Source organism: Stylophora pistillata, chromosome 12, assembly GCF_964205215.1.
Source record: "Stylophora pistillata chromosome 12, jaStyPist1.2, whole genome shotgun sequence".
Taxonomy (NCBI): Eukaryota; Metazoa; Cnidaria; class Anthozoa; order Scleractinia; family Pocilloporidae; genus Stylophora; species Stylophora pistillata.
The window spans coordinates 21497648-21524492 of record NC_142530.1 but is presented as its reverse complement, the minus strand read 5'-3'; the positions used below and the strand labels follow the sequence as shown (position 1 = coordinate 21524492).

The following is a 26845-nucleotide window of genomic DNA, read 5'->3' as shown; positions in this document are numbered from 1 at the left end:
CAAGTGAATAACGTTCTTCCTGGTTCTTCTTACATGTCAATGCTTGTTGGTATACTGATTCTTTTTTCTTGGAATTTAGTCAAGCAACATTACCGAACTTTGATGGCTATCTAATGAATAAAGCTTCCCCTGGGTGGTTTTTTATTTTCTACATATGGACAGAGTACAGCATGAATAAAACTCTCAAGGGTGAGTCAGTATTTCTGATAGATGATATCAGCGAGCACGGCCTGTGTTTCTCACACTTTTTTTTTCTTCAACGATATGATGATACTTGATAAAATGCAAATTATTTCTACGATATCACTGTTTAGCTCTAAACCTCCCACAGACCTCGCGGAAAAATTAAAACTTTTACTCTGGAAAATCTCTACTCTCAAAGCGTTTTGCTGTTTGCTTTTGTTTCCATGGAATCCAGCCCTGAACAATACTGTTTTACTGATTGGTTTTCGTTGATCAAATTGTAAATGAATAAAGGCTGATAGTTTCGAAAGAAACTGTTAGGGGCTGCGTCGGTGGGTTTCTGATAGTTTCGAAAGAAACTGTTTGGGGTTGCGTCGGTGAGTTTCTGATAGTTTCGAAAGAAACTGTTTGGGGCTGCGTCGGTGGGTTTCTGATAGTTTCGAAAGAAACTGTTTGGGGCTGCGTCGGTGGGTTTCTGATAGTTTCGAAAGAAACTGTTTGGGGCTGCGTCGGTGGGTAAAATCTAAATCCCACAGTCTAAATCCCACAGTCTAAATCCCACAGGGATCAACGAACGCTTTTCATTCCACTAATTTATTCATGTATTTCTCGTTGTCATGCTCCCACCAATAACGTAGCTCCATTTTCTGCCTTTAAAAGCACACACAACCCACAATTCCTCTATTCGCTCCGACGAAGGGCTAACGCTCCAAACGTCTGCTTTTGTAATCATTACGGTGGCTAATTTACCATTTCAACTTTGTTGATATATCCAAATTGTAAATGACTTCTTTGAGTTCTGATACATCGCATTTGTGCTAAACTTGGGCCGGGTCAGTGATTTGAGCATTATTGCCATCCTCCGGATGCCCCCCGTTTTCTCGTGGACACGCTCTTACCTAAGTGACCCAGCGGCTGGCTCACGAGGTCATGACTATAAAATGCGATTTTACTTCAATGTAAGTTACAGGCGCTATAGACTTCGGGTCTAAGTAGAGGCCATATTTAGCTGAGATGAGTTCCAGACAATCAATCGAAGCCTACACTTAACAGTGAACAACTTGTACCAGCTTTCACCTTTATTTGTGATTACATAACTAATGGTTTTCTCATCTTCGCACAAAATATAAAATAAAAATATTAATAAAGTCTTTATTCCATCATAAGATAAAACTACATATCTTATGTTACGATGAATTTGGAAAAACTACAGAAATCCGCATACATATTATGACTTAAAAAGTATGTCATTACAATAAATGGAGCTTAAATATCAACCTATTTACAAAGTTGTTCATAAAGCGCTGTGTATTAATTTTCGGATGCGCGCAGCCTTTTTTCCTAAGATTGTGTACATATGTCTTTTGGACAGGAATGATGTCTTTCAGGGGGTGGCAATCCGTTGACTTTAGTTTCTTCAAAATGTTTCGGTCTTGTTTGTTTAAAAGGTTCTTGATAAAAACTGGAAATGAGATAAAACCGCGTTTATGACATCGGTCTAAAAAATTTTGTACAACCGTAAGATCGGACTCAGATGCCCCATAGACTGAAAGTGCATAGCTAAAATTAGCCAAAACAATGGATATAAAAAGATGATCAATCTCTGCCTGAGAGTAGTGTTTCTAAGGTCCATTATCGTCTGCGACGTTAATGTTGTCATCATGTGGCAAGGACATAACGTTTACAGGAAAGGATTTATTAATTTGTACACTGATATTTTGTCAAAAATACATCAGTTAGGGTGATGTAATGCTCGAGATTTCACATCAAATATTCAGATTAGAATTTAATTCACGTTTTACGTCACTAACGAGATTTAACATTCAGTAAGATCTTAGGTGTGTAAACGAATCCCAAGGTTTCTTTGGGCATGTCCTCGGCTGCATACTGAGGTAAAGTCTGTTTCGACCAGCAGATCCATTTCCCAGCTTTTTCAAGCTTCGACATCATTTCCTGATAACCTCCTGATTCTTCCTCCCGAATGTTGAAACAGAGGAGGCCATCTGCGAAAAAATCAACATCAGGATTAAGTTGTCTTGTAAGGTTTTCATCTTGAGAAGTTTCCATCTTTTCTGGTAATTCTCCATACATGGATTCTTTCATTCACATAGTTTTTTTACCCTGTAACCTCCCCTACCATACAACAAAAAGGTGAAGCCGAGAACAAAATCTTATCAACTAGAAGGCGAGATCTTGCTATCACAAGAAACTCCTTCAAAGAATTTGTAAACTCCACACTTTAGTAGAAAGAAAGGAGATTCGAGTCAGATCCCAGATGCTCAGTTTAAAGAATTTTCACAGAAAGGTCTGGCATGTTCTACCGCATGCTTTAACCTTAAAAAAATAAAAGATAAAAACAAGCAAACAAACAAAGAAAAAGAAACAAGCAAAATAAAAACTTGAGAATGACTTATACGCGTTTTTTTTTTTTTCGATCCTGCTATCTCGTCAATCTTAAGTCATCCTTCTTCCACTTTTGGCAAGTAATACTCTTTCATCAAAGGTTTCACCAAAGCATGATACCGTTTCAGGCCAGGTATAAGTTTCCTTAGTGTTGCCCTCAGGCCATGGGTGACTTCATTAGAAATCCAGACAAATGTTAAGCTGGTGGGCAAGATGGCTTTTAAACATTTTTCACTTTTTCCAGCTGCTCTAGATTTACAAGAGAACTTGAGTCATGCAAAGACGCTATTCAGCTATTTTCTCGTTTTTCGTTGATCAAATAAATCGTGATTGCAAGATGAGTCCATGTTGAGGTAAATGAATTCTTCCAGCTCGTTTACTTGACGGACGTGCGAGTTTCTTCACACTATTTTTAGTTTGGCTTTTAGGTAAAGTGATGCTTCGTCTTCTGGTTCTTTGGACTCAGATAAGATGACACTAATTTTAACTTGTGAATACGTTGTTTACAAGATGGAGAGGTACGATGTTGGAAGAAATTATCTTTATGGAAACTAATAGGATAGCATTTCATACCACCGCTTGAATGAGCTATAAAGGTAGATTTAAAAGAGATATAAGACTACATTTGAGGGTCTCCACGGGGCCGTAAGACGTAAATTAGCCGCTTGGCGTAAAATTTGCCAATTTAACCGTTAGTCGTTATAAAAATTGACCGTTAAACGTTTCCTTATGACCACGATGAAAATATATTAACCATTAGCCTAAGGGCGGCCGTAAATTGGCCAAAGCCGTCAACCCATTAGGACCCTCACGTTTGCAAGGTTGGGAGGTGAAGTAGGTTTATTCAAAATTTCCGTTTTTACTTTATATTGCGAAAATCTTTTGTGTGAAATATCTGTTAAGTACTAGAACCCCACATAATACTATATGACAACGAGAGATTATATCCTATCAATGCACGTGGCTATATTTCTTTGTTTACAGAGAATCAAGTTCGGAAGATCCGAACGTTGCGTTAATGGAGCTAGAGGATTACTTATTGAATGACGCTATTCCTGAATCTTCTTTTGTATTGATAATCTGTACATGTGAAAGGAGTATGGCAAGTCATTATAAGAATAGATGGATAGATGTAACTAGGCCGCATGAGGCATTAAGTACATTAATTACAAATTCGATATCCACAAAAGAGAGTCGCAATATTCCAAATTTAACTTGATTTGTCTAAAAGTCATGGAAAAATTTCCCTATATGTTCCTTAAATATTTCTTACTAGCGCTAATCACGTGCGTCATTTCATCGGCTCACGGTACATTTTTCGGTAGCTGGAAGCTAGGGCCTTTAAAGTAAAACTTGAAAATCACTTGATGGGTAGAAAGCGCCGAGTGTGGGGAATAATGTAATGGATAATTTATGGAAAAAATGAGCAATATTAGAAGAGATCGACTCAAAACGTTCTTTGAGTCGTTCCTTTCATGGTCATAATTTGCGTCCTCGAGCAACGGGCTACCTGCACGCTTATAGCTACATCTTTTTTTCCCTCCAATGGTTTTCTTAAAATGTCTACAAGTAAAATAAACATGGCAGCTCGATAGAATCGCACGATTGTTATCTAAACAGGTGTATTAAAACAGTATAAAACAATACAGCTTTTGCATAATGAATTCTAGGCCTTCCAGCAACGATATCCATAACAACCATAGGCCCTCTAAGTCTGAAAAGATAAGTCGACAGAAAAGAAAACACTGGAGTATACGCATACTCAGATATCGATCTTGGTGAGTTCTATTTTATGACGCGATGTTTTGGGACTAACAAGAGAGATCAGTTCGAGAGAGATTCATCACGTTTCCTTCGGTAGCATTTCTTAAGATTTAGTGGAGCGTTTGACATGCTGAACCCTTCCCAATGCCAATTAATGAAAACGTTCATAAGGTCAATTAAAAATTTGCAGAAATTAGTAATAAAAGTAATCCCTATTTTTTCGATTTTATAATGATTGGCAGAACAAATGTTACATTATGTGGAAAATGAGGAAGACTTCACCGAAGCAAATTGGAGTAAATTAAAATAAAAACCAAATTAGCGCTTAAGTGAGCACCTTCCCTCATTTGTGGCTTTATACTCCATTAAAATCGGTCACGTGCCCGTGTTTTAAACCTCAGTGAAACATTGTCAAACTAAAAAGCCTGGGGGTGGCATTTAATTTCATTCCCGGGGGAGAGTGTTGCTGATTGTAATTTGCTTCACTGATATTCTCTGTATAAAAATTTCGATATTATTAGTATTTTTTATAAAAAGAATACTAATAGGGATGAAGTTTTATAAAACCGCTATAACGAAGTGAAATATTGACGCTCAAATGCTGTTTCCTAATCAATTCGATAAAACCTTACAACGGCTTTTAAAAGTAAGGCCCGGTTCAAACGTCGAATTTCACATGTGGCGAACTTAATGCGAGAGTTAAATGCATGTGAAGTGCGACGTTTGAATCAATTAAATTCGACTGTTTTAAATAAAATGCGACTTTCGCCGTATCTGCGAATGAAAACGGTCGAAGATTCGACTTAGGTTCGACTCTTGATTCGAACGTCGCATCTCACATGTGCTGAACCTAATGCATGATTTATAGGAAAAATTTATGATTCATTTATTACCCACAACTCGCCAGGAATTCTGTGAATGCCATGCACGAAAAAGCCAAAACAGCACAAAAAACAATGGCGGAAGACGAAGGAATTTGCAGTTGTTGCTTTGCAAAGACAAAATATAGTTGTTTGACACGCGGTAAGTACTTTTGTATGAGGTGTTCGGTTTTTGAAAACGAAGAGGGTACTCCTGGGTGGAAAGTGGGAGAATCTGTAGCATATTGGGGGTCTGTTTCAATGAAATGATGGAACGTGAATCAAGTCAAAGTATTATGACGAAAATCCAAGATGAGGAAGCAAGAACAAAGAGCAAAACAAAATCGTCAGTAAAGCAATTAAGCAAATGCTCAATAGACGTCTTCGTCTGGCAAATAAGTACTGCACTTGGGAGTATTGACAGATAAAAGAGTTAAATTCGATGTTTGAATCAAATGCCGTATTTAACTATTTTAGTCGACTAAAAGAGGAGTTGAGTTCGGCACATGTGAAATTCGACGTTTGAACTGGGCCTAAGTTGAGTCGAGTTGGGTATCGAAGATCATATAACCGATATGTGGCATATGACCTTGATGTGGATGGTTCATGCAGTAATTATTAACAAAATATGACACTCTGGTGAACTCCTACTGATATGTAATAAAAAACGTACTTTTATTGGACAAAATAAATCAACTCTTCTTATTTTAGACGCAGTTTTCAGGGTACTTAGGGCGATACGGTCTTTTGTCAGCTGTTAGCAAAAGCCCACCACAAATGTCATTTGTCAGTTAGTTTTCAGCGATTTGCCAATTGTCAGTTAAAATTTTGGCCATTTGTCAGTTGTCAGTCAACCCCATCCAAATCCTCTTTCTACGAACCTCACTGCGCTCGGTCCATACTGCCAAGATCTCCGGCTGATGTCACTCAGTCAGTAAGGCCCTCACGCCTCGATTAGTAAATAAGAAGTAAATATTCACCACCTCTTAGAACACGCACGTTCAATAATGAACACGCTCACAGTGACAGTGGCGATTTGAAATCTCCAAGTGCTTGAAGCCAACTCACCGAAGAATGGTTGCCCTTTACGAAATTCTAATATGAAGTTATATAATTTCATGTAGGATGGTGAAGAATGCGATCTGTTAATGCAACCAGTCCGTCTTTGGTAACCACATGAAGTCACAACATGGCAACCATTTCAGCAAGCGAAGATTTTCGATCTCGATTCGTAACGTTCGCTATTTATTTGTTATTGCTCGCCGTATATATCTACCAATAGTTCTATTGTAAATCAAAGAGTAGATACTGTTCTTAGCGTGTACCCAAGATGGTGGTTATCAAGGGGTGACAGGCGAAATTCGGGCAGAGAAGTAGCAGAGCAGTTGAAATGACGCGTGTGATTGAGGTGCGTTTTTCAACTTTGCCTTTAAGTTGAGGCTAGTAAATGAATTTTTCCAGAGTCAAAAAGATTATGAGGCTGATCTTCAAGCTATTTTCTTGCGATGTAACTGTAATATCGTGACTTTCATATTGCATGACGGACATGCGCAGTGTGAAGGATCGGAAAAGTACGGAACACGAGGAATGTATGTACTTAGCGAGTATTGTATGAAGATCGATTATTATGATCATTATCGTTATTCAGCTCTGTTTATTTCAAACTAAATTGCATCGGACCCGTTACGCACAAGCACGTAGGAAAAGCGGACCTAAACTAATACAACGTCAGTATAATGTCAACGTACAAGGCAGTTTGATTTTTTTTATTAAAATTTTTTGTAATTTAACATCGAGTCTTCACAACAGCATCATAACTGATGTTAAAAGCCAGTTAGAAGAATTGATTTCCAGTAAGAAATTAGATGTGTTAGGCTTAACTGCTATGGTGCATGTTTCTCAATTTTCCAAAACTTTGTAAGCGAACCCGACGCTTTGTTTGGGCAAGCCCTCGGCTTCGTAGAAAGGTAGAGTCTCTTTGAACAAAAAGATCCACTTACCAGCTTTTTCCAGCTCCTTCATCTGGTCCAAATACATTCCTACGTCACTTGCCCGAATGTTAAAACAGAGGAAGCCACCTTCGAACAAGTGAACATAATTCAGCGAGGTTTCATCTTGCAAAGTTTCAATCCTTGCTTCAAATTTTTTCACGTATTTATCGTTTAACTTACGGAGTTAATGAAATCTGTGACCTATCCTCGCAATATCAGTGCATTATCCAACGAAAAGGTAAGAAGGATAAACACACTTATCAAATTGAAGGCGTGATCTTGATATGACAATGAATTCCTTGGAATTTTGCAAATACGCCATTTGGCAGTTAGAAGGAGATTTAGGAGTCAGATCCCAGATGTTAAAGGACTTTACCATCTATTTACCATCATTCCCTATTTACATAAGTAGTTTCCCTGATCTACATCATGGGTTGAGCTTCAAAACAAGAAAAAAAGAAAAAAAGGAAAAGGCTTTTTCTTCACAGCAATCTTGTTACCATCTTAAATCATCCTTTCGCATCTTTCTTGAATTGAATACCTACCAGCTCGAACCATTCTAATCATTTCCATGAAAGCAGAAGGACCTATACACCCCTCAAGGATTGACCCACCACAAATCAAAGCATTGAATTGCCCGGTTTCAATCTGAGGTATCGGCTGCCCGTTCAAAGGCGCGCAGATGAGATCGTTGTAGATCTTTTTCTTCTTTGCTAATTTTAACATCTCAGGTGAGATTTCCAAAGCATAGAGATTTGTGTATTCGAGTTTCTTGAGCTCAACTCCCAGCCACCCTGTTCCAGCTGTAGCATCAACGATTTTGATCTGATCCTTTGGCTTGTCCTGGAAAACTTGCTCGAAGGCTTTATGGAAACATTTGATAAATGGCTTGTGATAAGCAACACGAGCCGCCAATTGCTCTTACGTGATGAGAAAATTCAAGCTTTTTCTGAGACTTAGTCGTTTAGTTAGTCCCCTTGGATGAATAATTACACGCAAGCTTTCTGTGAGGTTTCCTCAACAGTTCGCCAGGACCCAATCCTACGGTTTACGGTCAAGTGGGCCGAAAGTATTCTCGCCAAAGTCATGACGCCCATTACTTTCATTTTTGTAGCCCGAAATCCTGAGTTACCTAAGTGTCGTCCAATTGTTGTCACATGTAAAAACATACAATGGCATTATAAAGGAGCGGTTGAGGTATACTAATCGATCGAACAACCCTTTCGGTGTATTTGCATACACTGTGCGTTACTGAACCTGGCTTTACCAACGAAATTTCATTGTAAATACGAACAACGCTTCACTATGTTGTTAGAAAGGATGGGAACGCTTGATTCACAGAAAGAAAGCTGAATTTGTTTCAATTTTCAGAAACGAACACCGCTATCTGAGTGCTAAAGATTTTTCACCCCTATTGCCTATTAACAATCTGTTTCTTCTGTTAGCTCGCAATTAGATCTCGGGCCGACATAACTCAGGATTTCTGGCGACATCATCACCATTATCATTCCATTGGCCCCTGCTGGAGCGCAGGCCGTCTATAAGAGCTCTCCAGGCATCCCAGTCCTGGTCCTGACATCAGATGACTAAAAATCTCGGGCGACATATTTTGGGGCGAGATGAGTTCAAGCGACTTGACCGGTTACCAATCATACCCTTGGGTGTTAGGCTTAGCCACAAGTTGCTCGGCAAGTTTTTGGCAACTTTTGAGATTTTCGGCAACTTTTTAGAATTTTGGCAACTTTTAGAATTTTCGGCAACTCTGGGTTTTTTGAGGTTCTTTGAAGCCACTTTCTTCACGTTTTGAGCCACATTGGTCAGTTTTCGATAGACATTTATTCAATTTATTCTAAAATACAATAATTAGGCCACCTCCCCATGGGTTGATTTTTGTGATGCCTTAACACGAGGTCAGCGGTATCACGTTACACGTTTTTCAAGATGGCGGACAATTACAGTGATTCCAATACATCGTGGCAACACGTCACATGAAAACTGTATTATGTGTGTATATAACCATGTTTTGTTCATGTCATTCTGATAGACTATTTGTTGATCAAGTGAAATGGAAAGAACCTCTGATATTATCCTTGGACTTTGAGAAATAAAGTTTTGAAAAGAAGCAATGTGCGAATTTTTAATCTTTAACACCCAAAAAAGATACGAAAAGCAGAAAAATTTTGGCAACTTTTCGGCAACTTTTTGGAAATTCAGCAACTTTTCGGCAACTTTTTGAAAAAAATAGCAACTTTTTGGCAACTTTTAGACACTTTTATCTGCAAATTTTTTGAGATTCATTGGGAACTTGTGGCTAGGCCTATTGGGTGCGAATACCGCACCTCGCTCAACAACACAAGTAAATGGCCCTATCGGGGAGAGATTCCTGGGACCCATTTCTCAGGTACTGCGATAGCAATAAGGACGTGAACAACTGATCTGTTTTTAATCCAATCGAGATTCTGCCTTAATATCGAGGAACCAAATAGAATAAAATAGTTTCTGAGCTAAGAATCGTACTATTATACCCTAAATTGAGGTCTAATAATACTGCAGTGGGCCCGTAAAATGACCGGAGGTTTTCAAAGATGGAACTCTGAATTATGGATCAGGGGTCCAGTTGGTCAACAAATACGCCATCTCGTATCTCACCTCAGAAAGATAAAAAATACCCGATTATATCATGTTACTATTTTATTTCTTAGAGCACCTGTTCATATTCTCGTGACCGTTCATCATAGATGCATCTGATTTCTCCAAAATACCTTGCTACACTTTCTACGGTCACCTCTATATCCATTCTCTAAAAAGGACCATATGCTAAATATCATACAAAGGCTTGTAACTATTGCTATAAACTTGAAAGCTCTAAGAACTGGGATTGCAATCTTCGAACTGAAAGGGGGCAGACTAGTTTGACCACCACACCACTTCTATGTAAATATTTTTATAATCACTATTGTATACCCTCTTTGGAATAATCCCTCTATTTAAGCTACTTGCATCTGAGCGTTGTTTGTGTAGTCTTAATGTGATTGTTTTGAGTATGTGGTGAGGTTTTGAAGGCATTTTTAGTGGTTTTAGATAATGATCCATTCCCTACCTCAAAGTCAGGAAAGGATTGAAAAGGATTCAGAAAATCGAATTGGCCCAGCTTTTGATTGCAATTAAATTTTTGCTGCTTGATCGTGTATTCTGGCTCCCACAGTCCTCACAATCAAAAACAGATATCAAAATGCCTTTAAACTCGTTAAGGTAACTGTGCACCTTCAGGGGTGCCTCGCGTGCAAGCATTGTAGCGCGTCCGGTTTAAACTGTAGTATCTAAACTCCTATATCAAATTAAAGCTTATAGGACTGGCTATCAGACTGTACCACAAGTTTTGAAAAAAAATTGATTGTCAAATTTTTCCCGACTTCTAAATGCGAGCGCCCGAATCACCTTTTAAGAGCTCCAAGTCTAAGGGAATTTGTTCGATTGCTCTCAAATTTTGACAGTAGCTAGTTTTACATATTTTTTATTTCTAAATAATTTTTTTTCAAGATCGACTTTTGTACGATCACTCCACACTTTTTTAATCCTATTTCAAAAATGTTCTGTAACTTTCCACTGAAATTGAATATGGCAAATCGCAGACACGTTTCTTTAGCGCTTTGGCCCCGGAAACGGAGGAACACATTAAATAAGCGAAAAACAAAATTCGCTTTAACATGTAACGTTCAAAAGGTGATTCGGGCGCTCGCATTTAGAAGTCGTGAATTAATTCGACGATTAATTTTTTTCAAAAGTTTTGGTATAGTCGAATAGCCAGTCCTATAAGCTTTAATTTGATACGGGGTTTAGATATCTACAGTTTAAACCGGACGCGCTATATCGCTTGGACGAGAGACACCCCTTAAGGTGCACGGTAACCTTAAAACATCATTTATTGGAATTTTCAGGTATTCACACCATTTAATCAGATCAAAGTTTGTTAAAGGAATTGTTTTATGGAATTGTGGTCTTAAAAAATGGCTCCGATTAATGGAATTGAATTGAACGGGCTGTTTTTTACTAAAAGTAATCCTTTGCTTTTTTTTGATGCTTTTTTTAATCCTCTTCCAATTCGACCATTTGGCTAATTTCCGATAAATGGAGGTGGAGCTGTGTAAGCACCCAATTTTGGAGCTCCTTTGCCACCTTTTGATCCCAACCGTGGTGCACCTCGTCCAGAAATCAAATTCTTAACCAAATCAATAGCCATTGGAATATCAATTGAAGCAAGGATAGTCCCAAGAGCTCCTCCTTGTTGAGTCTATTTTGGTTTGATATGAACACCTTGTCCACTTTGCAGAGCAGCCAAATTGTCTCTTTTCTGTTTTTCAGTTAAGAGATGTTTGTATTGAATGAGCTGATTAATTTTGCTCTGTGGTATGAGAAAACCACCTGACTGAAGGCCTTTTCCAGAAATTGCTTTAACTAACTGAGAAGCTCCTTCACTTGCCAATCCAGACAAAGCAGAAAGGCTAATGTATTTCCAACAGTTGGTAAAAGAGTTGTTCCCAAACTAAGAATGCTTGTCAGAAGACTGCCTCCGACTTGGTTTCTGATGTTTGGTTGAGCCAGTTTTATATCCATACCTTTTTTTAATTGACGATGTTTTGTTAACCGTTTGGCGACTGCCTCTGAAACCAAGAGTGTATCATTGCCTGTCAATGCGTTCGAGGCTAATCTCAATGTTATTGACTGTTTGTTTTTATAAGCTTTGCTGAGATTCTTCTTTTGATTTGGTGATAATTTAACGTTGATTTCAAATAACTGTGTCATATCTTGTATATAACATACGTTATATAATTCTTGTATTAATGATTTTCATGAGTAAACTTCATAAAGACTTTGGAAAAATTAAATACAATAGGAGGATTAAGCCTCAAATTTAGACAATGAGCGATTCATTTCAGACTTGGGTTATTACTAGTTCTTTTTCATATAGCACAGCAGCATTCACTTTGAAAACACTATCAGCAGCTGCTTGAGCTGTTTGGGATCTTTTGTAACCTTTTCAGTTTGATAACGTAGATCGAAATAAATAACTCCGTAAAGAGAATTCAAATTGCTGAGAATAAGTGGCGTGCCTGAATTGTAATCATTCTTACGCATTGCATAACTCATCAAATCATTAAATATTCTTACTTTGGAGTCGCTATCATATTTCACTTCGGGATAAAATACGCCATTACCATATTCTATACGACAAGTTGTAAGGAAGAGCCATTTCCTCGATAAGCGTTGATGTTAAAAGTGTTATATTCATACGGACTCCCCTCATCATTATTGTCTTTATCACGCTGAAGAAATACGAAGACATGCTTTACATTATCTATGGCTGGACTGATCTGAAAAAATCCTGATGATCTAGTGCCAGTTGATTGTTTAAAAATTTCTTGATTATAAGTCCACTGATCCACTTTCATAAAATTTGATAGAAATTGTTCGTAAAGACTATCTTTTGGTTGGAGTCTGGGAAGCCATAAAAAGAATCGATCGATAACAACACGAGCATCATCGACAGCGTTCAATTTCCAGATTAGATTTGCGTCATTTAACAGTTTTTAAGTAAATTGTAATTGCATTGGTGGCAACATACGATCTTCAAGCTCTTCGAAAAATGAATAATGGTTGAGAGAAATGATTACATTTACATCATTGTTTCCGGTTGTCAACAATCGTCGTGCTTCAAATCCAGCGTTTTGATTTGCACTAGCTATTCTTATGGTCTGTATCCAGGTACCCTAGACTGTTTTTAGCAACGCTTCTTGAGTAATCATCACTGTATTCAAGCACATTTTTCAAATTCACCACCTTGTGTAAATTATCCGTATCGTAAACAATTTTACCTCCACTTTTGATAGTCATCTGCTGAATAAGCGAATGAGCACCGTTGATTACTGTCACTCGGCCTGCTCCAAAGGCAGTACCATCGGCTAACTTTTGAACCTGGAACTGGACCTCGAAGTAAGCATTATACCAATCAAAAAAAAACTACTTCGGTCGTTGATGGTGAATTTGTAACTGGTCTTAGATTGTTCTTGGCCATTAGCTGGGCTACGAATAACATCATCAAATTGGATTCTGACTAATTAATTTCGTTGTAAATACTGATCTGTTCTGAATGACATTTATATTTATATGTTAGAATATTTTACCTTCTGATACCATTACCATTTATCAACCGATTGAGAATCCTGTCTGTTGATTCTTCTTGTTTTTTTGGTTTCATCATGGCAGGACTTTTTGAGGGAGTTTTTTTATTTTGCATTTTGTGTAATTTTCTCATTATAAAATCACCTGGTCTTCGAGAAACAGCTTTTCCAAGACGTTCTCCAGCATGTGAAACGCTTGCATCAAGAGCTTTTTTGGCAAATAGTTTTGCAACTGATTTGAAGATAGCTTTTATTGGTTTTAAATTATCAACAATGATACCCGATCCTTTGTGCTTATAAACAAAACGTCCCATTTTTGGATCATAAATTCTTTTGAACTCAATAGATCTCATGATATTAATCAGTTATATTAATTGAGGGGTTTCAATAGCAGTGGAAAAGCTGTGTCTTGTCCATTAAAATCAATAATTATTCGTTTTCCGTCTATTACATAGACAGGAATACTTGATATTTTGTTTTTGTTGATGGATTAAAAGTGACTCTCTGTGGTTCAAGAGTGAAACTATATGATGGTTTGAGTACGCTTGTACTAAAGCTGTAGATTATGTCTGTTTCTTGACTATCTACCATACTCTCATCAACTAGATCACAATGAATATTTAGAAGATCGGTGTCTTGTGACAAATTGGGAATTTTTGGGCCAGCATGGGTTCCAGATCTGAGAAGCACTTTGTTGAATTCAATGAGCTCATTGAAGCTACTCTCTCGAAGATCAAGCTGTTAATTTTCAGCCAGTGTTATTTCTACTCGAAAAATTGTATCATCTAATGTTACGGGAGTAGTGTTGCCATCTTTTGTTTGAGATTTAATGTAATTGTCGAAATTGGTATAATTCCGTACACCAGCTGGTAGAGTGATTTCGGTAAAAGTTGTACCGTTATCTTTACTACATTTGAGCTTCTGGTTCTTTAGTGAACTGTCAACATTAAACCATGTGAAACTCATGTTTATAATTCTGTTAAGGCCAATAACATACTGATTATTTTCGTCAAGAGTTATAGGCTGAACAAATTGAGTTGTAAAATCTGATGGTTTGTTTTTCCCAGATTTGTTTTTGTAAGAAGTTAAAACAATTTCTCTTTCCATTATATATTATAATTACATTATATATTGAAATAATTATTGACAATTTTTTTGTTTTGGTTCTTATTGATCATTGAAATCCTCAGAGGAGTATCGAGAATGGCATGACCTGTGTTTCTCATTTCGATACCAGTATTGCCGGCTATCACTTCACCAATAATGAGGTCAAGTTTTTTCAAAAGCTGTTTGGGATCATTAAAAAACACAACATTACCTCCTTTTTGTTTTCTCAAACCACTTCCGGTCATTGTTTTATTCTTGTTTCATAATGTTTTATATACTGATTTAATACTCCTCTTGCATCATCCAGTCCTTTCATAGCTAATTTTCTTTCTGCTGAAGATATTTTCCCCTTATTATAGTCTTTGGTGATGTTTGCTTTGTAACCTTCAAGTAAATTTCGCTCAAAAACTGCTTCTTTATTGGTCTTTGGAGGTACTTTTTGGACCTTTGTGGGTTCATTTGTTCTTGAGCAAGAATCTTATCAACATTTTCATAATCTTGAAGGTGAAGCTTATTGAGAATGTCTTTTTGCATATCCTCATTATCTATTTCATAATCTGGGGCTTCATCTTCATCATATTCAGGAGGTAATTCATCTGGTTGTTCTTGAAAGTATTGTGGATCAACATATATGTCTTGTAATGAATCTTCGTATGATGGAGGTTTGGCTACAATCTGCTTATCATTTTGTGGTAAAACTGTTTCATCAAAAAGATCACCAAGGTTCATGTCTGGTACCTCGTCTTCAATATGAATGTTATAATCAGGAGTTTCACCTTTTTTCTTTGTCGTTTTCTGATTGGAGTTACATTCAAATTACTTTCAACGACTTCATCTAATTTGCCAGTTATTGGTTTGAATAACTTTGAAAATGATTTTTGACTTGCTTATGACTGATATCATAATTCTTGATTGTATCACGGACACTATTGATTTAATTTCCAGGATTGGTTTTACTTTTCGCTAATTTATGCCATTTTAGAAGACTCATATAATATTATTACCTAAAAAAGAACGAAAATCATATACAAAAAACGTTATTCAACTAAGAGTTCAACTAAGAGTTCAACTGGATTAATCTATGTATATATTATAATGAGAATACTAAATTACGATGTTGAAGATGACAATCATGTCAACTTCAAGCAGTTACATAAATTCATGCCTGATAGATGTTTTCAAATGCTCATTTGTGGCTCAAGTGGTTCTGGTAAAACTAATTTACTACTTGATATGATCTTTCGACTTTTGTATTTCGATAAAATCTTTCTGTATGCCAAAAACCTTGAACAGCTAAAATATCAGCATGTGATGAAAACATTTGAGCCGATTTCAAAAGAGGTAGGGTATCCCATTCTTGAGGTAAGCAATGATGAAATTATTCTTCTCTATAAAATGGATGATGAATCCGAGAAAATTGTTATATTTGATGACTTTGTAAGTGAAAAAAAAAAAAAACAAAAACCATTGATTGAATATTTCATCAGAGGAAGACACAAGGACTGCTCAGTACTAGTTATTACTTAATTGAAGCCAGAGTTATTATAAAACACCAAAGGATATAAGACTGAACTGCAGTCATTTTTGTATTTATGATTTCCCAAGCACCAATGAACGAAATATGATATACAGAGAAACTGGAATTCCAAAAGATATATATCAAAAAGCAACACAAGATCCTTATTCATTCCTTATTCGCGATAAGCCGAGAAAATTCATTTCAAAGAACTTCAATGAGAAGATAGAATCCATATAATAACTGCCGACAGTACTGTTTCGGCCTTCTGGGACTCATCAGTGCAGTGCTGACTGATGCTAGGATGGAGGAGAACCGATATGGATCCCCAAACGATCCCACACTGATGGTATCGTCTAAGCCATGCCAGAGTGCTCAAACTAGAAGAGCCTAGTGAGCAATGCACAATGCTAGCTGCAATGACTCATCCCACAGTGCTCAATTTGGACATGAAAGCAGAGATTTATATGCCAAAGAGCTATATCTAACTATATATAATGAGTTATTCAAATGGATTATTAAATCATGAATCATTTGGTGGTACATTAAAAGGTCAACGAGGATTACAAGGAGTAGGATTCAAATTAACAGATTCTGGTGACTACGATATAGAAAACAAACAACTTAAAAATTTGAAAAATCCAACTGATGATCAAGATGTTTGTAAAAAATCTTATGCTGAAGAAAATACGACCTATAACAGGTACCCTTGATATGCAAGACAATCAAATAATCAATTTCGCTAATCCTTTAAACAACAAAGATGCAGTTAATAAGCAATACATTGATTCAAACTTCTTGAAAACAAGTGGTGGAGGTGTTTCAGGTTATATCGTTTTCACAAATAACAGCCCATCATTAAGACATATTACAGGTCTTTCTGATAATCCTCTTTTAGGTACTGCTGCTGTGAATCTCAATAAAATCAATTCTGAACTAAATAAAAAAGCTGATCTATCAGTAATGACCAATGGATTATCAAGTAAAGTCGATTAAACTACTTTCAACACAGAGATGGCTAAAAAGGCTGATGAGAATTCTGTCATGCTTTTGGATGGTAGTCAAGCTATGACTGGCAACATCGATATGGGTATTAAATTGATTGATAATCTCGTCCCAAATACAACAACAAATACCTCAAAAGATTTACTATTTGGAGGTAGTAACAGTAACTTAGCTGAAAGAGCAATAACCGTCAACACATTACAACAATTCAGAGATATATTTGCAAAAATACGTTTTCGCATACACATTAAATGATGAACCACACTCTACATCACATAATCGTGCCCCTGCTTCTTGGATTAATACAGCAAAAAAAATCTACAAGTCAGACAAAGAAGATTACTTGATATGCCAAGATCATTTTCTGATGACAATAAAGCAATCAGTTAAAAATATGCTGATGATGAAGTTATAAAATGCTTACCACTCGATGATATAAGAGCCATGACTAGTGATCTAAACCTTAACGATAACAAAGCAATCAATTAGGTAGCGCCAACAGCTGGAACCGATCTTTGTAATAAAACTTATGTAGACAATGAATTGGCTATAAAATACGACATTGGAAACATTGATCTGACTTATTATCTTGACAAAACGAAAGGTGGTAATATTCAAGGAGCATTTACTTTCACTGGTATTCATGGAGCTGAAAGGCAGATATCTGGCATTTCAGATGAACCGGTGAATGGAACCAGCGTTATCAATTTAAATAAATTCAACACTGAACTCCATAAGAAGGCTGATTCAAGCGTTATGTTAAATGAACAGAGTGGCAAGCTTAATATAATAATAAAATAATAATAATAATAATAATATATATTTATAGAGCGCTTTAACTATTGATCAATATTCAAAAGCGCTGTACAATAAGAATATATATCAAATAGACAAAAAGTCACAAATTAAAAGCCTTTTTAAAAAGAAAAGTCTTCAGCCTTCTTTTAAACACAGAAATACTATTACCAGATCTAATAGTCAGCGGTAATGAGTTCCATAAAACCAGTGCAGCGTGGGTGAAAGCGCGACCCCCAAATGTAGAGCAGTTGATTCTGGGAACTGACAGAAGAAACTGTAAGGACGAACGCAGAGAATAGTTGGATTCGGTTTTCGTAGAAAGAAGATCGTTAATATTATCTAGAGCTTGGTTATGTAAGGACTTATAGACAATGAGAAGCAGTTTGAACTGGACTCGGAACTCTAAAGAGAGCCAGTGTAGGTCAACAAGGGCAGGCGTTATGTGGTCGAACTTAGACAATTGAAAAAAAACTCTAGGTGCTGCGTTCTGGACTTTCTGAAGGCGATGGAGTTGATATAGGTAGGCCAAAGAGAAGGGCGTGGCAGTAGTCAAGGTGAGAGGATACAAATGCATGGACCAATGTTTTTGTCGTGTTAACATTGAGGAATTTCCTAATCTGTCTTATTTTATACAGACCGTAAAAAGCTTTACTACAGGTCTTGCCTATATGTATATTCATACGCATTTGGGCATCGAACCATGATCCAAGATTTCGAACGCTTTCTGAGGGTTTAATGCTAGATTCACCAACGACGATAGAATCGATTGTCGTCTTTGCCAGCTGATGGCGGGAGCCGATAATAAGAAACTCTGTTTTTATTTCATTAGAGTTGAGTAGAGTAGACATCTATATTTATACAGGATAGCCCCTTCAGTGTAGTAAACACTGGTATCAACGGGAGTCCTGTTACCCACCCATCCCACCTCAGGGGAGGACATCCATCACACAGTAATCTCGTGCGTGGGAAATTAACGTCTCCTGCTCCAAACCCTGCAGGAGACGGGACCTCCATTTATTCGCCCCTATCCGAGAAGACTAGAATAGTCTAATCATTTCTTGGTATTATAGAAAGGTAGCATATTCTTCTCAATTATTTTAAGACCCTGAGTGTTGGTCCGGCCGGGGCTCGAACCCTCGACCTCCCGCACAACAGTCCAGCGCTCTATCCATTGAGCTAACCGGGAGGCGATTGGATATAAACCAGGGGTGCACCTCAGCGATACAGCTCTCCGGAACTCTGATAGCTTCAACTTGAGATTCCAGGGACATAGGTCGAAAGGAGAAGTAGAGCTGAGTGTCATCTGCATAGCTATGGGCGGAGGGAAGGTGATGAGAGATAGTACGAAAGAGGCGGAAAACATACAGAGTAAAAAGAACAGGCCCCATACAGCTGCCTTGAGGAACTCCACAATTAAGAATAAAATCTTCAGATGCTTTGCCACTGATTAGAACCTTAGAGATAAAAGAAAGGTTACTGACTGGACGAAACTTTTTAATAACCAAATCAAGGCCGGGCTTTTTGAGAAGGGGAATAACAAGGGAAGTTTTCCAGTTAGCAGGAACGAGACCAGTAAGAAGAGACATGTTAACCATCTCGGTTATGGAAGGGACCAATGCATCAAGATAAGACTTTAGTAGCCATGTTGGAATAGGATCAAGTTGACAAGAACCATTGGTGGATTCACAGATAATTTTAAAAACGTCTTCAACAAATACAGCTGAAAAATGGTGCTATTTCTCGACAAGATTTACTGCTAATAGCCGGGCTTCTGGGAGGTGAATCTTGTTTAGATCTTCTTTGATTAAACCGCCTCCCGGTTAGCTCAATGGATAGAGCGCTGGACTGTTGTGCAGGAGGTCGAGGGTTCGAGCCCCGGCCGGACCAACACTCAGGGTCTTAAAATAATTGAGAAGAATTTGCTGCCTTTCTATAACATCATGAAATGGTAAATATTCTGGTCTTCTCGGATAGGGAGGAATAAATGGAGGGCCCGTCTCCTGTAGGGTTGGGGTAGGAGACGTTAATTTCCCACACACGAGATTACTGTGTGATGGATGTCCTCCCCTGGGATGGGGTGGGTGGGTTAATTGGGCCCGCAGTAATCGGAGCAAACTGTTACGGTGTCCCTGCCGGTTGGCGAAGCTAAATAAAATAAAATTAAAAAAAAAAGATTAGCTCGATTTTTGTAACAAAGAAGGAAGCAAACTCATTTGCAAGATTGGTGGCATTGTCATGTTCAGGCAAGCACGTCCTAAGAGGTTCTTTGGACAATGACTTAACCCCACGGAACAGTTTTTGAGAATAACCCACACATCGATCGACCAGATAAGAGTAGTAGTTGACATGTGCAGATTTAAGGTGTGCAGAGTACTGATTGCGCACCCTGTGATAATTATTCCAACCATTAGGAAGATTAGTCGTGATAGCTTTCTTCTCAAGGCGACGACGTTTGCACTTTAGTTTTTAATTTCGTCATTAAACTAGGGGACCTTTGGATGGTCAATCAATGTTATGGTTTTAAGCGGGGCGTGCTTGATAAGAATGTCAACAAGCGTCGAATTGTAGCAGTCCGAGAATGTGTTTATGCTAGTCCAGACATCGTTTGTATAGAGTGCCGGAGTGGAAATAGCAGAGGAAAAAGCAGCAACAACATTCAACACAGAAATAGCTAAAAAAACCTGATAAACCTGATGCTTTTGGATGGTGGCCAACAGATGACTGGTAACCTCAACATGAACTAAAAATCAATCATAAACCTAAAAGATCCACAGCTTGATGAAAGCCTCCATGCATTTACTGTTAATTACGTCAATAAGACAATAAGCGACAGCAATGCTTTCATGATAACGAATTATGAAAAATACGTCGATGACAATATTGTCCATGGTGTAAGCAGTAGATTGAATAATGATCTCAGGTATATCATGCACGATGACGGCCAATTCACTGATGAAGACGATATCTCTGGTAGAAAGCTTGGTGTTGATGGAGACTTTCATGAAATTAATCCACGTGTAAAACGATTCAGGCTAACTTCGACACTGGAAAGGGATTTGATTCATTACGGTGTGGAATTAACATGTACAGAGCTGATAAATCAGAATATACAGTTGCCATCAAATTATCGTGGAAATCAAAAAAGATTAATTATAATACGGTGAGTCTAAGTTCTACAAGCTCTGTTGAGACAATCTCAAGGCAATTTATGAATCGATTTTCAGATCATGTAAGAAGCATTCTTCATTTGACAAAATGGACTACATCGCCTAATTATTTAATGTATATATCGCTGATAATATCGCTGATACATCGCCTAATTATTCATATCACGTGCACTTCCGTCAATGTAATCTATTGCATAACTTGCACTTATTGCAAAAAGATTTACATCGGCGAAACAGGCAGAAGACAAGGTGACCGATTCCGAGAACACCTTCGCGACGTGGAGAGGAATGACAAAATAATTATTTCAAACTGATGATACTCTGCCTAAAAACTGATTCAATAGCTAGTACTCGTAGTGTAACAACAATAAAAAATGTTCGACAAGATTAAAAAAAATTAAGTATAAAAATTCCCGTTCAAGCCCTTGTAGATTCCAAACTATGGACTTTATTTTGGATATATCAACAAAGTTGAAATGGTAAATTGGCCACCGTAATGATTACAAAAGCTGACGTTTCGAGCGTTAGCCCTTCGTCGGAGCTCCGACGAAGGGCTAACGCTCGAAACGTCAGCTTTTGTAATCATTACGGTGGCCAATTTACCATTTCAACTTTGTTGATATATCCAAATTATTTCGTTACTCCCACCGACGCAGCCCCAAACAGTTTCTTTCGAAACTATCAGCCTTTATTCATATGGACTTTATTATTGATAAATTAATGTAAACTATATAATATATGACCACAAAGAAAAAGAATATATTAAATTGGAATCACATATCAGACAAACTAACTGAAGACCGAATCAATGAGTTGAAAACCTTATACAGATTCTATCACAAGAAATATTGGATATATAAGACTATACATACAAATCTAAACAGGAAACATATTGCAAGTCAGGTCACATCTATTTGTCTCGTCGTTATTGGAACTATTGCTGGTGGTGTTACATTAAATCCAATTATCCTGTGTCTGGGTCTGGACTCTCATTAAAAGCATTCTTAGAATTAAAGGATTATGAAAAAAGATTGAGATGTGCAAGTTTGCTTTCACGTCTTAATGAAAAGATATTAACTGAATTGAGGTCAAATTTTAGAGTCGTAAATTTCGATGAACATTTATTTCTTAACTATGTTAAAGTAATTGACGACTTAATAAGAGATATGTGTCCATCAGCAAATAAATATTAAAAAAAATACGACTCAATATTCACTGATTAATAATTGAGTTGATTTCATCTCCAATTAGATTTTGTATTTGAGCCCAATACTTCTCATACTGTTTAATAGTTCTTTTTGATTTTGAAGATTGTATTTCATTTGGTAATAAATTCATCCTATATAATCAACTTTCCTATGATAAACTTTAATAATAATAATAATAACAATAATGGTCTTTATTAAAAGCAATAATGCATCAACCGTGTCATTATTTACAAAGAATGAAATATAAAACAGATTAAGATAGAAAATACAACCAACTATTAATGGAAGACAATGCTAAAAAGACTTCTATTCACAAAAGTGGATTTAAAACATGAAGTTCGAACTCTAGGTAATATGTAATCATGGCCCCTGCTGCGTAATTGCCTAGTACGTCTCGGCGGTAAAAGATCATCAAGTGCATTGGTATTTGAAGTGATCTTGATCCATAGTTTGCTATCTCTGGTGGGTAAAATGTCACAAATACTATATTTCTTCAAACAATATCCAGACTTAAACGCCCTAGCAAACAGTTTGTCTATTCTCTTAAGATATTTATCATAATAACAGCAACTCCACACCTCGATACCGTATGTGAAGACTGAAATAATTAGGCTTTGGAAGAGCAGATCTAATTACTCCTTAGGGTAGCCATAAAATCTACAAACTCTTAAAATATACATACGACTGCTGGCCTTACCAAGCACGTGATCAATATGTGAGTCCCAGTTCACAGGGTCATCCTCAAAAGTAACACCAAGCAGCTTGAGCTTGGTTTTACGCTCCACAATAATGATAATAATAATTTAATATTTATATTGCGTAAATTAACATGTGGATATGATCAAATGCGCATCACAACACTTTTCGGGGGACTTTGGCCGGAGTGCATCAGCAGTTTACAAACAATCGAAGGAAACTTATTTGAAGATGCCCCCTCCCCCCAATTCCCAGTAAACAGGCCAAACCACATCACAGTAATCTCGTGAGTGGGTTCTTTAACGTCCCCTGCCTAACCATATTAACTAATTACTAGATCCAGGAGACGGGACCTACAGCTTATTCGTCCTTATCCGAGAAGACTAGAATGTCTATCCATTTCTTGATATTATAGAAAGGTAGCGCATTCTACTCAGTTATTTTAAGACCTTGAATGTTGGTCCGGCCGGGGCTCGAACCATCGACATCGACCTCGACCTCCCACACAACAGTCCAGCGCTCTAACCAATTGAGCTAACCGGGAGGCGAGCGGAGCTGGTGGAACTTTCAGGCTACCACTTTTTAGTAACAGTTCCCATGTTTTATTCAAATTGAGTGTCATTTGATTCTTTTCAGCCCACTCCATTATAGAACTAACTTCAGACTCGACTATGTTGCCATCCTCAGCGCGAACAGGGATGCTGACTGTGATATCATCCGCAAATTTAACCAATAGGCTAGAGGGGCTAAATGGCTTTATATCATTTATCATCAGAGAGAACAATATTGGACCTAGCACCTTCCTCTGCGGGACACACCTGGTTATATCTATAAACTCAGTAGTGATGTTATCTACCACAACTCGTTGCTTTCTGTCACTAATAAAACTGATGAGCCAGTTTAGTATGTATGGATTGATATCCACATCCCTAAGCTGATTAACTAAAATTCTGTGAGACAGAATCAAACGCCTCGCTAAAATCAAATGAGAAGATCCGCACGAAGTCCGCATTTCCATCAAGCCACTTTAGCCAGTTATGCTGGGACTTCAATAGTGCCAGGGTAGAGTTATGTCCCTTTCGATAAGCAAACTGGTCTAAATCGATATGGTTAGCGCACACGATAGATAGTTCATTCCTATACACTAGTCTCTCAAACAGACGCATAATTATATTTGTTAAAGAAATGGGCCTTAGATGGTTACAGGAAGTAAATGGCAGTTCCTTAGGAGCCGGTCTAATATTCGCCTCCTTCCATAACAATGGAACTGTATGTTGCAGAAGGGAGGCATTAAATACATCAGTTATGATTGGAGCTAGGTAGTACCCAAAGTCACGGAAAAGCCAATAGGGGAGATCATCAGGGCCCGAGGAAGTCCTTTTAATGTTAATTAAAGCTTGCGTAACCTCATACACCATGAAGGAGGGTACCATTGTGCCCTCTGGAATATTAAGCATCTCAGGGAGGGAGTAGTCGGGATCAGATTTCAACTTTATTGATATCATTCTTTTTCTTGCACCAGTGAATTTTGGTTCAACATTATTTTGAATTTTGGTTCAATATATGCTATGGAGCATAGCATAAATTAGTCATGGCGTGCAGACATGTTTTTGCAGTCGTGCTTCTATTGACTATTTTCAGCGTTTTACTTAGCCAATTTACTTCAATTACACCTGAATTCGATCGCTCTACAGTCAGACTCTTCATTGGGAAGGAAATATCTGCTCCACCTACGTTCAACTGTAAGTCAAAGCCTTCGAAATGCACACCTTGCGAATTGAATTTGAAGCTCCACGCGTTGTTGCGGTTCGTCAAGCTTGGCCAATTTTGTCTGTGTATTCTTCTATCTGGCGATATTGCCGTCAATCCAGGACCTAATAATCTTCAACCTCCTAGAGGCTTCAGAGGTTTATCAGTCTGCCACTGGAACATCCAACGACTGACTGACACCAAATTGGAAGAACTATCGCTAATGCTCACCTCGAACAACAACAGTGCTGCTAAACTCGACGTCTTAATTCTCACTGAGACGTTCGGATCAAGTAAAATTCCAGACAGCTATTACATGATACCCGGCTACACATTACACAGAAAGGATCGAATCGGGAAGAAAGGTGGCGGCATAATTGCGTATGTAAATGAGAAAGTTATGGCTTTACGTCGAAGAGATTTGGAACTGGATGATCTTGAAACTCTCTGGCTTCAAATTTGTCCTCATAAATCAAAGAGACCGATTTTGATATCTGGTGTTTACCGTCCACCTTCTGCAAACAAAGATTATAATGAAAGCTTGGGTAAAAATATTGAAAATGCCCATCTCCAAAACAATGAATTGATTATTCTGGGAGACTTCAATTTGGATTATATTGATTTCAACTGTTATTCAAAACATTGTCTCGCAAAGGCACTGAACAGTCTTGGATTAACGCAGATGGTAAATGGGGTAACAAGACCTGCCTCTGATACGTGCTTAGACCATATTTATTCTAGTCATCCTGCTAGAATTAGAGAAGTATCCATAGGTAAATCTGGACTTTCCGATCACCTTCCGGTCACCATCTTGAGGTGCTACAAAACCACGGATGCACAACGTAAACAACATTCCAAAATCAAATACAGAAATATCGACAAAATCAATAAAGAGTGCTTTCTGCGAGACTTAAGAGAAGCCCCTTGGGATATCTCCTTTGTTTTTCGAGATGCCGATGACATTGTTGAATCTTGGTACAAAATCTTTAATGACATTCTTGATAATCACGCACCTTTAAAGTCCAAGAGTGTGAAGAAAATCAATCAGCCGAAATGGTTCACTAATGATCTATACAACGAAATAAATAAACGCGATAATCTTCTAAAGAGGGCCAGGAGAACACAAAATGAGCAAGATTGGTCTGCTTTTAAACTGGTTAAAAACAAAGTGACGAGGAAACTAAGAAATGCGAAGGAACAGTACTTTAAAACTCAGTTCAGTAAAAATCAAAAATGTCCAAAGAAACTTTGGTCTTTAATTAAAGACTTATCTAAAGATACAAAGAATAACGACGACTCCGTCCCTATTGCTGACGAAAATAACAACTTGATAAAGGATGACCATTCAATCGCTGAACGCTTTAACCGCTTCTTCGTTGATGTATATAAACGTCTCATAAAGGCGGCACCTGTACTTCATTATGATGCTCTTCCTGGTCCTCCAGACAAATCTAATAGTCAAATTGAGAATCTTATCCCGCAAATAACTCCTAGTGAGGTTAACGATTATCTTCTAAGTATACCTACACAAAAAGCCACGGGAATCGATGGGCTTGGTGCCAGAGTTCTAAGGATTGCAGCTCAGTCCTGAAATATCATGCTCCATAGCTAAAATTATAAACCACTGTATTGAAACTTGTACATTTCCCTCACAATGGAAAATAGCAAAGGTTAAACCTCTATTCAAGAATCAAGGAAACAAGCAAGATATTCACAACTATCGCCCTATTTTGCCTATTCTTTCTAAAGTCTTTGAAAGACACATCTTTAATGCTGTGAACACCTACTTAACAGAAAATTCACTTTTATACCGCTTCCAATCAGGGTTCCGTAAAAACCACTCCACGGATACTGCTTTGTTGTTTCTTCTGGACCAAGTCCTTCTTGACCTTGATAAGAACAACGTCAGCGGCTTAGTTTTTGTGGACTATAGCAAGGCATTCGACTTGATCAATCATGACATTCTCCTGGTAAAGTTAAGATCATATGGATTTCCAGATAATGTTGTAAAGCTATTGCAGAGCTATCTACTCAATCGCAAACAGTGTGTTACTGTGAATAACTCTACTTCGTCACAACTTACGCTAACCAATGGAGTTCCCCAAGGTAGCATATTAGGACCTCTACTGTTTTTAATTTTCGTCAATGATCTTCCCGAGGCTGTTGGATCGGACTCAACTATTCATGCTTACGCGGATGACACCACATTTAAAGCCAGC

General features: G+C 37.7%; 1 protein-coding gene and 1 pseudogene across 1 annotated transcript; both read right to left on the bottom strand.

Annotated features, from left to right (window-relative positions):
• Positions 1-1928: 1928 nt before the first annotated feature.
• LOC148719246 (uncharacterized) lies at positions 1929-11815 on the bottom strand. Its single transcript, XM_088740080.1, has 3 exons — positions 11662-11815; positions 7747-8121; positions 1929-2186 (listed from the first exon to the last, which is right to left on the bottom strand). Exons 1-3 carry the CDS (start codon positions 11813-11815, stop codon positions 1990-1992), a joined length of 726 nt encoding a protein of 241 aa, XP_088596206.1. The 3' UTR covers positions 1929-1989.
• A 298-nt stretch (positions 11816-12113) lies between these two features.
• On the bottom strand, positions 12114-13356 carry LOC148719245 (uncharacterized; annotated as a pseudogene).
• Between the last annotated feature and the right edge of the window lie 13489 nt (positions 13357-26845).

Bases quoted from the DNA above. Each gene is read 5' to 3' on its own strand.
- LOC148719246 (XM_088740080.1), bottom strand. From the start codon at position 11,815: ATGGATATAAAACTGGCTCAACCAAACATCAGAAACCAAGTCGGAGGC. The intron at 8,122-11,661 runs GTTAGTTAAAGC...TCATCACGTAAG, and splicing joins GCAAGTGAAGGAGCTTCTCA to AGCAATTGGCGGCTCGTGTT. The intron at 2,187-7,746 runs GTAGGTATTCAA...ATTTTTTCGCAG, and splicing joins GATTAGAATGGTTCGAGCTG to ATGGCCTCCTCTGTTTCAAC.